The sequence below is a fragment of the Anser cygnoides genome, chromosome 3 (genome assembly GCF_040182565.1).
Source record: "Anser cygnoides isolate HZ-2024a breed goose chromosome 3, Taihu_goose_T2T_genome, whole genome shotgun sequence".
NCBI classification, from domain to species: domain Eukaryota; kingdom Metazoa; phylum Chordata; class Aves; order Anseriformes; family Anatidae; genus Anser; species Anser cygnoides.
Genome location: NC_089875.1, coordinates 53,962,436 through 53,975,479, shown reverse-complemented (window position 1 = coordinate 53,975,479; position 13,044 = coordinate 53,962,436). Strand labels below are relative to the sequence as shown.

Genomic DNA, 13,044 nt, shown 5'->3' with positions numbered 1-13,044 from the left:
AGCAATTCAGCTCATAACAGACAAGTGCACTGCAATGGATTTCTCCAGATACTAAAATAACTTAATTATCCACTTCTAACTCACAGAGCCTGAAAGAGCTGTGCAAAATACTGATTTGAGAATTACAGATAACTGGTAATGCTTGTCTTGCTTTTAACTAGACAATATCAAGACAGACACAGATATTAGCCTTGTAATGGTGAAAAATCCATTAAAAAAGAATCATAGAATGGCTCGGGTTGGAAGGGACCTCAAAGATCATCTAACTCCAAGCCCCCTGCCATAGGCAGGGATGCCACCCACTAGATCAGGTTGGCCCAGACCCCACCCAGCCTGGCCTTGAACACCTCCAGGGATGGAACATCCACAACTTCTCTGGCAACCTGTTCTTGTGTCTCAGCACCCTTACAGTATAGAATTTCCTCCTAATATCTAGTATAAATCTTTTTTAGTTTAAATAAAATAAATCTCTTTATCTCTATCTCTTTTTTTTTTTTTTTAATAAATCTCTTAGTTTAAGATCATTCCCCCTTGTCCTATCTTTATCTACCTGAGTAAAGAGTCACTCTCCATCTTTTTTATAAGACCCCTTTAAGTATTGAAAAGCCACAATGAGGTTTCCCCGGAGCCTTTTCTTCTTCAGGCTGAACATCCCCAGCTCTCTCAGCCTTTCTTCATAGGAGAGGTGTTCCAGCCCTTTGATCATCTTTGTAGCCCTCCACTGGACCCGCTCTAACAGCTCCACATCTTTCTCGAGCTGCGGGCCCCAGACCTGGATACAGTATTCCAGGTGGAGCCTCATGAGGGCAGAGTAGAGGGGAAAAATCACCTCCCTTTACTGCTGGCCACTCCTCTGATGAGGCAGCCCAGGATGCAGTTGGACTTCTGGACTGCAAGCACACACTGCTAGCTCATGTCTCGCCTTCTGTCCACCAGAACCCCCCAAGTCCTTCTTTGCAGGGCTGCTCTCAATGAGTTCTTCTCCCAGTCTGTACTCATGTCCAGGACTGCCCTGACCCAGGTGCAGCACCTTGCATTTGGACTTGTTGAACCTCATGCAGTTCACATGGGCCCACTTCTCCAGCCTGTCCAGGTCCCTTTGGATGACATCCCTTCCTTCTACTGTACCAACTGCATCACTCAGCTTGATGTCATCTGCAAACTTGCTGAGGGTGCACTCAATCCCATCATCTATGTCACTGATGAAGATATTGAAAAGCACTGGTCCTAAGACAGACCCCAGAAGGACACCGCTTGTCATCGGTCTCCACCTGGACATAGAACCCCTGACCACTGCTCTCTGGGTGCAGCCACTAAGCCAATTCCTTATCCTTTCTTTTTTTTTTTTTTTTTTGGGGGGGTGTGCGTGTAAATATTGTGGTTACACCAAGCTGACTCATTATAGTGATTTCTTCTCCAAAGGACACAACTCTTAAAACCCCGTTTATGGTCTAACAACTCAAACCTAAATACCAGTTTTGAAACCTTCCACACACACTCAGGTACAATTGTTTTACAGAACATAACTGCAGATCTGAATTCTGTCATAAATTCTGCCCACCAACTTATTTTTCTGTTGACAACTGCAGCTTTCTGTCATCAAAAAATGTTTCTCATCTCACATGAATCTTACTTAAGTTTGGCATTTTGCTCATGAAGTTTCTCCTTCAGCTCACAGTTTTCCTTGAATGCTGCCTGAGCTGTCAGCTCAGCCTGTTTTTTGGAAGTGGCAAGTACACTGGACTCTTCCTCTGTCTCTCGAACTCGAGTTTGCAAAGACAGGAGAAGAGACGCCTGTCTAGCATTGTTTTCCTTGTAGCTTTCAGCTTCAGCCTTCAGCTCTTGAAAAGAGGCTTCCTTAGAGACCATTCTGGACCTGAGTTCTAGAAGCTATAAACAGAAAATGAGAAAATTAATTAAAAAGGAAAAATAATTTCGTGCAGACTGACATGCTTGCCTGCATTAAAAGTTCAATAACGTGACAAGAAACACAGACTTGTGAGAAGACAGTCTTCTATCACTATGAAACTGAGTGGAGGGAGACAATTTTATTTTATATTACTAAAAGAAAATAATAGGGGAAAAAAAAACTTATGTTGTATAATACAACTTAATATAATCTCTCTGCCTGGAAGATACATTTGCTCACAAATACAGAATTAGAAAATACCCACTTTACTTCTCACACACAACCTTAACTCACCTCCCTTATGCAGCTGCATTACAATACAGTAATTAATACCACCATTCCCTCTTTTTTTTTTGCCTGCCTCCTCCCTGCTCCCAGTTCTAGTGCACAATTCCACAAATAATGTATAGCTGTGGGGAGATGTAATAGCAAAGTATCCTGTTTTATGAGGGTGGAACCTTTTGATGATTTGCAGCATATTCAGAGGCAAAGAAGTTTCTGGAGATTTGTGCTTTAAGGTAATCTCTTTCCAGCTTATGCAAACAGTTATTTTTTGGTCAGATGATTCAGTGAAATGTAGCTGGATTTACACAGAAACGGCAAGAGAGACTTGTAAGGAGGAGGAGGAGGGAGATTACTGCCAAACGTTAAGAACCTGATCCAGAGATATTAGAGCCTCCCAGTAGTTCATGGAGTTCATTCATTTTTCTTTACCTTCCCCTCTCTCTTTTTGTTAAAGTACCATTTTCCATTGAATTATTTATGCTACAGACTTCTGCAAAAGATTGAGCTTCAAGCAGATGCACCAAGCACACACAGAATTTCAGTTCAACTATTTTACTTTGTTAAAAGCAACATATAGTTTAAAGCAAAACTTTTACTATTAGAAGTGTTAAGGTTTGATTCCAGCTTTCCCGACAATTCCAGATATAAGCAGCAGGGCTTTTAACTTGTGGCAAGCATCAGTGAATATTTAAGACATCAAGCTGCAATACAGGAGGTCAGAAAATTCATGGTTCTACCAGGAGCTTCTGGTGTGACCAAACCTAAGATACTCAGAGTGAAATTCCAGGAGGCTGGTGAGCCAACTGAATAGCCACTGCCTTTGGAGCTGACGTAAACCAGTGCTGATTTTGAGAAATGCAGCTCCATCCTTTCCCAGTCTCATAGGCTTCATGTCCATACTCCACCCTCTTCTTTGCGCTAGCAGAAATACTCCTATGGCGATGAGATGAAATAGATCAGGAAACTGATCCGGCTCAAAAAACGACCCAGAAGGAAAGGCTTTATCCTTCAGCTGGATCCGTTCCACAGTCCAGCACACCATAAGACACAGACATCTGTGCCAAGGCAAACGATAGGACAGTGTGGGAAAGGAAACAAGCAGCTGAAGGAACAGCAGGATTGCTTTGTTTGGCAGTTAAACCAAGTTATGGTAGCTTAAAGTGTTCATAACCTTAAAATTTTCTCTGTGGTTCAACTCCCCATCTGCAAAATGTGATATTTTTTCCTCTGTCTATTGCCTTTGTGGTCAGTTCCAATAGCAGAATAAAACAAAAATAATCCCATATTATGAATTTTAAGAGTGCTCAGCGTAACTGGGCTCTGACCTCAGCTGGGTCATGAAGGTCTTTATTAAGAAGAGCATGAACAGCTGCTTTCTTGACTATTCTTCTGTTTTGCAAGAACAGTGCTGAAAGATTCTATAAATCAGTCGGTCATGCTGGCAATAAAGCCATTCGAGATTTCCAGTGAAAAAAATTCTGTCTATGAGAACATGGAATTCTGTACAACTTTGTGAAAAAGAAATTTAGAGTACTGATCCTAGATAGCAATTAACTGTAAAGGATCTCTGCAGTAATTTCAGGATCAACTGGTCGAATTCAAGCTCAGCTGACAGACACTCATCCCTATAGCTCTGACTGGATACTGAATAAACAATTCATTCTTCTACAATATTACATGTTCTTGCTGTTTCCCATATTCAGTTATCTACAATAAAATAAATTTTATTTCATTGACTCTTTTTTAAGGTTCAGAAGCTATGCAAGTGTTTCTCGAAGCACTTTACAGAGTGCAAGAGAAATACACATTTGTAACATGTACAGACGTTTAAAGAACTAGCTGGACGAATGTTCACGTCTCTATCAAACTTTATGTATCTATGTATACTTACGAATATATACACCTAAAAGTATGGAAATAAACATATGAACCTTTTCATTACTCTTAGATGCAAATATTGACTCCATTTTGAAACTGACCACCACCTGCATTGCTGCATTGTATCAAATCTACCTTATTTGGTCCTACGTTAACAAAAATTAAGCATGAAAATACAGAAACTCTGAAAGTTATCCTCTAATAAATCCTCTCTCCTGAAAACTACCATCCACACAACAGAGACAGCAGAAAAGGATGCATATAGGTTCTCCAGTTAAAATCAGCCTCACTAGCTCAAACACAACTTCACTGGTGATGCAAGCAATGCAAATTTTGGGAGCCATAACTCAAATAAATTGGAGAAATGGGTGAGGATGGGCAGTTATCTCTGAAGTTACTAGCAACAACAGTAGGACATCTGTCAGAACTTTTTACACAACCACAATTTCAAAATATTAACTTCCAGGTTTAATTACAAAATATTGCATTTAGTATTGCATGATGATGATAAAAACTAGAGTGGTTCAAATCTTGAAAATATAAACTCATAGTTCTTGAGCACAGAATCAAGCAGAGTAAAAATCACATCAGAACTCTAAAAAGAAAAAAAAAAAAAGAATATTATAAGAACCAAAAGGTTTGTAACCAACCCAAGAATTTTTAGACTTTCTGCAAACTTTCTATTCTCAACAGAAAGATACTGTAGAAAATCTTCAGATGTGGAGAAGTATTTGGAGGTATTTTAAAATATACCTCTGATTGGGCACAATCATACTTCACTGAAAGTGCTGCAAGTTCACTTTGAGCAGTCTCTGCTGCAGCTCGATAGCGGTTTATCTGCTCTCTGGTGACAGGAATATCCAAAAGAAAGTGATCATAAGACTCCTGGGGAGACAATGTGAAAACAAAACCATTAGACATCACATTTTAAAACATTTTTGCTTCCGTGCTTTTTTGTTTTTTTTCAGCTACTAAAGAGCCTCTGTTCCAAGCATGTTATTTCCAGAGTAACTCACCCTTATTGTAATATAAAGTAAACAGTCATTTCTCTATCAGCCACCACTTTCACCTGCAATTTAAGCCATCAGCATCAGTGCTAGAGTATACCAGGAGAGCAACACGCTTGTTAGAGAAAGGCCTTTCTATTCTTTACACAAGTCCACGGCCTCTAAAAAGGGGTAGGCTAATGCTAGGTTGCCTTGTGTATCTATATTTCAATTCAGCATTATGGGAGGAAAAAAAAGTAATGAGATTAAAAATCTCAATTACAACTAAAAATCACAACTACAGAGTTATTTGACTTTTGCATGCTGCTTCTAGTTGGTGTTGTTCTTGTCACTCAGCATTTCCCACCACACAACAGACTGCTGCCAACACGCTGACAAATTGTGAAGGCATAATTCTGAATCCTCAGTGTCTATGAGGGTATCTTGCAACTTTCAAGCCAGAATTTGCAGTTGTATTACATACAGACAGATTAATCTAACTCATAAATCAGAAGGAGGGAGAAAATAAAGGTAGATCATATGAATCTCTATAAAGGGCTAACCTGCTCCCTTGGTACCCTCCTTCCATTAACAGTGGCCATTAGCAGGTTCCCAAGCAGATACAGCACAAGTACATAAGATATTCCCCCTCAGCAATTCCATAGCCTCCAATTATTTTCAGCTCAGGTTACTTCCTGCAGTTTCCATGAACTTAGTCACACTCAAAAGTCCCCTGTCGACAAACCTCTCCAGTCACTCCTTCAACCCATGTCAACTTTCATACAAAATGTTTTGTTGGCGATGATGTACTAAAGTGTCTCTTATACAAAGAACGACTTTGTTTTTCAGACTGCAGTTATTCTAAATACCCCCATAATTTTACATTGAAAGAATTAAAAAAAAAAAAGCACACTGGCTGTCAATCTTCTCTGTGCCACGTGTGATTCTGCAGCTTTCTATCACGTCTCACCTCCGCTGTCTCTGTACCAGATTGAAGAATCCATGCCTACTCAGGCCTCCATCTGTTTCTCAAAGTCAGTTTTTGGCTTGCCCAGCTGTGCTTTTACTTTTAATCAGCCATGGCTAAAAGTCCTTTTGAGTTCTTACTATGAAGTTTGGGCACAATTTCAGTTTTTTGAATGATACTTTCTTGTCCCCAGCAATCACCATTACCATACTGACTTTCTTTCATCCTTTTTCAAACCCTACTAATAGATGACAAGTACTGGCTTTGTGCTTCCAGCAGTCTCCTTCACACCACTTTCAAGACTACAATTCTTTTAGCCATGCCTTCTAGACTCTTTTCAATACGCTTTCTTATTTTTGTGCATTTCTTCTACAGTAGAACACAAATGCAGTGGATTTCTTGGCCTTTGTTATTTAAATCTTTCAATATGAAAATTGAGACCTGAGGTCTTGATAGGAGTTCCATTAGACAGAACATTTTTTCAGTCAGCCATGACTACAAAATGATGTAATTTAACATCTTCAGAACTGAAGTCCGTTTAGGCGATACTGGGAGCACGTGTGTTAGAGGACAGAACATGAGAATTTTATTCCATCAGCTGCCACACAGGTAAACAAAACTGCAATACTAATGCTTTTAGGTATGTTACGAAATGCAACTCTCCACCAGTTCATGCCTGCCCTCGAAACTAGGTATTCCAGTGGCGACAGACGAGGTGTTGTCTTCACTCCATGCTGTTCCTGATGGCCAGCAAAGGGGGTGCCAGCCTGCAACATGCTCTTTTCAAGCAACTCGGGGAGGCAGATTTACAGCTAAATTATTTAGGAAAGCCATGCATGATTTTTTAAATGAGCTACAGTGCCATTCTATGTAATTAAGTAGTATTAACTCCACGTAGAAAGAAGCAATTTGTATAGGCTTGTCATACTTGAAAACTAAAATTCATTCTCCATAGTACACTTATTTAAATGCAAAAATTACTCCTGAACAATTACCTGGAACAAAAATATTTTTCTGTAATAAAATATATTTCAGTTCTAAATGGAACATTACCCTCCTGTAACAAGCTGGTAAGTACTGGTAAGATCCATGCATTAAAATGTTTATTTGAATATAAAAGCATGAAATTTTCTGTGGCAGGCCACTAAACAAATAGCACTGATGAACACTGAGGAGCAATAGAGCAAAAAAAAAGCCTGTAGGGATTTCATTAAGAGTATAGCTAAACGCACTGAACGGCAGGTGAAACTGACATAAATGAGATTAAAATCGTAAATGATTCATCAGGTGCCTCTGATGTCATTGTTGTAGTTTGGTCACTGCATGGTGGCACACATGTATGTGTATATACACACAAAAAGCCTTATTTTTTATTTGAGTGCCAGTCTATAAAAACATCAGGGCTGTAAGGACTAGCAAACTAGCAACCTGGAACAATTCACATTCAATTAAAAAAGAAATTAAACAGTGCCTCTCTTCAGCAGACTGTATAACTGGATGTGTAACCCTTACTGAAACAACTGGGAGCAGAAATAGTTTTCTGCCTTCTCTCACCTTTCAGACATACCTGGGCTTTTAGACTTGAAAAGAAAAACACATCAAAAGTGAGCAACACACACCATTAGCTCTTTGCCTGAACTGTTTTCTCACAAACTTGTCGTTTCCATTCTCGTACACTCATCAGTCTCCATGAGCGCAAGACAAACTGAATCTCAAGACATCTTAAGGCTGACTGAGCGAAAGACAACTACCTAAGGTCCCAGAAAGAGAACACTTAGCTATCTGTTCCTTTCCCTGTTGTTTTTTGGTTTGTTTTTGTTGCTTTTTTTTAACTTGTTCCCCTGAAATGAGGGGAAGGAAGGAGGAACAAAAACCTACACAGCAACCTTGGAAGAGTCCAAATAAAGAGCTGAGCTTCCTGATGATCACAGTTGCACAACCTAGATGATCAAAAGGAAATAAGGAGGTGGAGAACAAGTAGCTCCCATGTGTCTTTTAACTGACCAAAACCCATTCTCTGGAACAACATTTTCAGAAAATGCAAGAAGCACGCGTTCTGCTGACATAAACTTACAAGCTTCCTGTGGAGTGTGTAACTGTGTTCATGATTATGACTGCTACAAAACACACCAAAAGAGAAGGCCAGATGGCTAATACAAGCAGCAACTGGAACTACCTGAGTAATAGGACATGTATATAGCTGAAAACTACACATGCTAAAACTGAAAGCATAAAACCTTGCATTTAGAAATTACAGCTTATTAAAACATCACAGAAACCTGTCTACTCAACACTGCACTTTCAACACAGCTTTCTCAATGAGATAAATAAATGAAATGTCCTCCTAATAAAAAAAAATAGCATCATGTCTGCTTTCCTCCAGTCCTCAAGTACCACAGCAGTCTTAAGTGAGAGCTTACACACCACGGCTAGTAAAAGCTATTTCAGCTTCAGAGTCTTTTACAGGGTTGCAGTGCTGACCCTAAGAACTCCCTGTCAGCAGCCTCCTCTTTTAGAGCACGAAGGGTGTGTCTCAGATGCCTTTCCTTTGGCTACGTGTTGCATGGAGACAGCCATCTGATGGTTTGATAAGAAAGTTCCAAGTTCTTTAAGGTTTCCTTAAGCCAGAAAACATGATGTTAAAGGAGCATCCAGAGTTTACAAGAGGTTAATAGAGACTCTTGCACATATTATTTTGAAGTTAGAGTGTGACATGTAGCCCTTCTATTTCATTCTACATCAGCACTGGTTTCCAGGCTGAGATAAATTAGAAGTTCAGCTCCTGTCCAGTCTAAATAGGAAAAAAAATGAACAGTTTTCTAAACAGGTGAATATCTAGTAAAATAACTCTCTATCAAGAAACACATACAGAAATCCTTGAGGAATAAGGCAAAACTACTGGTTTGGACTCTGGCAGAAGGTAAATTACTTTGGATTAGTTTTTATAATATTGTCGACTCTTTAATCTTTCTTCAGTTCCCTAGTAGAGACCAGCATTATATCCATCAAGTTTAATCACATTCATCTCCTCAAAGACACTCAGCAGTGCTCTTTCACAGAGGAGTTGCCACTCTCATCAAGCCAGACTGATACACGCAGCACAGCTCACGGTCATGTACAGCAGAGCACAGCCTCTGAGATAAAAGCGCTGCCAATTTTCTCAACACTTTATCATCATTCTAAGGGAGTAAGGCACGGCCTGGGCCATCTCTTTGCTACTTTGTCTTCTTTTTGCTTTATTCCACTTGTTTCATATTGTACAACCACATGGAATTCTTTGAGGTAGAGAGCTTTGTTTCATCCTGTCATACAGCATGGCTCCAAAACCACAGCTACTGCTAGCAAATACTAACACTGTTTACATTATTTATATGTTATTATATTTATATTACTGTATTGGCGTACATTTTCTTTTTCTTCCCTAAAAAAAGACAACTGCTTCTGACTCTACAGAAAAAGGCACACATCTCGAAACTGATGAAATAATAAAATTACAGATCACAGCTGAAGAAGGCCCCATTCCTCAGCAATAATCAATGTAAGAAAGCCCTTTACAGATGGAATTTCTAAAACCTACATTTGTTATACAAAGGTAGATTTTTAAATGGTGAGTATTTTAAAGAGATAAAGATAGACATCCAGAAGGATTTAAAATAAGCCAGGTGCAAAAGTCAACAGGAATTACCTTTCACTCATTTATGGTTTTAGTGAGATTTATAGAAGCAGTTCTCAAGTGCCTTAGCAAATACGAAGCTAATCACTGCAACACCACACTAGGAGAGCTGCTATACTTATAACATTTGGGGGAGGAGGGGAGGGAGCGTACATGTCTTAATATTTAAGTAAATAGCTTTCCATGTTTTGCCAGCAGCTATTCACAAGTCTGGTCATTAGTCATGCATATAACAACTCCATTAACCGGGCTTGACTCTACTACAGGAGTAAGATTTACAATGTACATGTGGGGATTTTGTCACTCCCTGGAAAAAATCAGATTTGTAATGTCTCATGAGTACTACATAGTTTATACTGATTACAGTTATGTGAATAAAATGAATAACGCGCTAAAAGAATAAGAGGCAGTACACAGGAGAAACCTGCATATATTATAATTCAATGAGCTCTAGAGCAGTCTGGGTTTTAAATGTTTCACCCATTCACATTATGAAATTTCTATCTCTTCCCATTTACCAGCAAGAAAATTAAGCTTTCATTTTACTTTCAATGCCAAACAGAAGATAAATCTATATTTACAATATTTAAGAGTAATATTTACTTAAACCTTTAGCTTCATTAGCAATAGACATTCTTTAGAGGATGAACAACATGAGGTCATCATTGTTATTATGTGGTGTGGGTTTTTTCATTTTTTACCAGATAACTACTTCCACCATTTTGGAATCTGGCCTGTAATTGGCAAACTTCACTTAATTCAGAATTGACAGAACATCAACAATATTCACTAGATTTATACCTACCCATACACTTCAAAATCCATCAGCTGTTCAAGTCAGTCACTCCCATTCTGCTTTTATCAGCTTTTCCTTTATTAACAATGTCCTTTCCTGCCACACTTCTAATTTCGACCCTGGCAAACACTGCTAACTCTGCCCCCCTCTCCCCCTTTCCCAAAAGATATATATTTTTTTAATCTCTACAAAAATAGAAAGCCCTCAAAAAGTAATCACTGACCACTACACTGAGTGACTGCCGGTACAGTCCTTCCTTGCCTCTTGCCCATAGCAGATGAACACTACTCAGGGCAGGGAAGCACTTAGGCACATTTGGATTGGCAGACCAAAAATAAATAATGACTCACGAACCTTTATTGGCTCCATTCTTCCTTTGTTTCTAAATGGAAAAAAAAAATAGAGGTTGAAAACAGGTGATAATAGTTTGCATTCTGAAAACAAACAAAATCCTGAACCTATTTTTCTTCCTAATGCAACTTTATGCTTACAGGTGTATATATACATAAAAATTGTTCTAATTTCTGAAAACTCAATGCATTTTCCTAACGTAGCGGCACAGATGATTATTATTTGTTGCAACCAGCACGAAGATGACATCCAATATAAAATACTGAGATGAACATTTTTATAGAAAAAATTCTATACAGAATTCATCTCCCTCAGAAATCACAGGGAAATTTTAGTCCCAGGACAACGGAGAACAATAGGAAATCATTTTGCACGGGCTCAACAACCAGAAAAGGGAGCTTAAACACCATGTTTTGATTGTAAATATTCTAACTACAGTTAGAAATGTAATATTAAAAGTTTGTTGTCATCCAGCACCTGATTAGCTTAACGTTCTGACAAAATAATCAAAATATGTTCTAACAAGGCCACTTTTAAAACTTTCTTGTATAAATTGATTTTAAAGGAAAGAAATCTACTTCAGCATTCAGGGATCATTCAACTTTTATTGTATTTTGCAAAAGAACCTATCCTAATATATATTTTTAAAAAAAAAGTTCAAGTTTTAGAATATATAAATTTCATAAAATCTGCACAATAAAAAGCTGATCTTATGTAAATATCTGCAAGTTTCATGAAAATCAGGCAGTGGCCAGTTTTCAGAGACTCAGTAGTGAATGAAGGGAAAGCAGATAGCCCTTGGGCAGTGCAGAATTAGCTTGGCAACAGCAGCTAGCCAGCCAGCACACACGTAGCTTCAGAATAGCCACAGCAGCTAAACACACCCATGCAAGAAAGGTGAGCCACTATTACACAATAAGTCAGATTTTGTTAAATCAGATGAAAATAGACCACAATGAACCAGTATCTTAGAGAAAAAAAAAAAAAGTTCATAAATTAACCAGCCTGTATGTATATTTTGGGTAAGCTTAACTTCTTTCTCAGTAATGCTTTGCCCAATTTGCCTGCCATCAGAGATCTCAAAATATTTGTATTAATACTGCTTTATGAATATCAACCTTAAAAGTTGCATGTAATATTAAATATGTTGGGTTGGGTGGCGGGGGAGTTATATGCCTGTGGAGGGGTTTTTTTTATGCCTTAGCATAGTTCTGGAAACACACAAAAATGAGTAACACATTCCCAAAAGCCCAAATAATTAGTGAAGAGATTTTCTAAATTCCTTTCAGGAGGGTATTGCTTAGCCCTACCCTCCTCCCTTTGCAGTAGTCATTAAAAAGGTATTATTAAATGATAAAAATCACTGTCTGGTGTTGTTTATCTACTGAAGAGGCTTGATTAATGGGCCCAGATGAAAGTTGCACAACAATCAAAATTTTAATCTTACCCTCTACTACTACAAGCAGCAGTTAAAGCAGTATCATCTTTCATTTTCCTCTCTGTTAGGAAGAGGTGACTTTGCATCTAAATTTAAATAATAAATTTAGTATGACAAAAGACAGCAGTCTTCTCAAGGCAGAGGTAGAAGCATCAATTACTGTAAATATTATTTTTTTTGTTTTTTTTCCACTTCATCCTTTGGCAGCAGGGCTAAATTAAGGAAATTGGATCTCCCAAGACACTTTATATCATTGATTTTCCAAAACGAATAATGAGGAAGAGCTGATGTGTTTAGTGCCAAAATAATAAAAATGGTAATTGCCAAGACAAGAATTAGGAGTAAAATATAACAAAATTAAGTGCTTATGCGGGGATTTTTGCAGCTCGCTTGTTCTATGGGTTTTACTTCATTGGTGTTGAATAGTGTTATATGACTTTTGTAAGAGATTTGTTTAAAAGAAAGATTTGAAAACAGACCACCACGGAATGCCAACACTCTCGCACTTCTACAACGCCTATTGTGTTTTACCTACAGGCAATACAAGCCAGATATTTGTGATATATTTGAATGTGTGGGTATAAATACAGTTAAGACCGACTTGCTCTAGATTGGTTTGCCGTTTGTAGCCCACAATTTATAAACACAATTTTCTTAATGTGCTCCTGAGCCTCCGCAGAACTGCTCACAGCTTGCTGACTCCAGGTCAGTGGGATGGAGCTGCTGTCAGTTCCCTAACTAAGCTGTGCTAACGAAAACTC

At 38.4% G+C, this 13,044-nt stretch overlaps 1 protein-coding gene across 13 annotated transcripts in view; it reads right to left on the bottom strand.

Annotated features, from left to right (window-relative positions):
• Positions 1 to 13,044, bottom strand: part of CCDC170 (coiled-coil domain containing 170) — an 88,578-nt gene that overhangs the window by 31,317 nt on the left and 44,217 nt on the right. For 9 of the 13 annotated variants that reach the window (XM_048076903.2, XM_048076897.2, XM_066994193.1 and 6 more), the window contains exons 6-7: positions 4,826 to 4,957; positions 1,634 to 1,890 (exon numbers count right to left, since the gene is read on the bottom strand). In XM_048076903.2, the coding sequence (XP_047932860.2) occupies positions 1,634 to 1,890; positions 4,826 to 4,957 (389 nt within the window). Of the gene's footprint in view, positions 1 to 1,633; positions 1,891 to 4,825; positions 4,958 to 10,848; positions 10,877 to 12,292; positions 12,370 to 13,044 lie in introns of all 13 variants that reach the window. The other 4 variants (XM_048076905.2, XM_048076906.2, XM_048076904.2 and 1 more) reach the window with 2 other exon arrangements.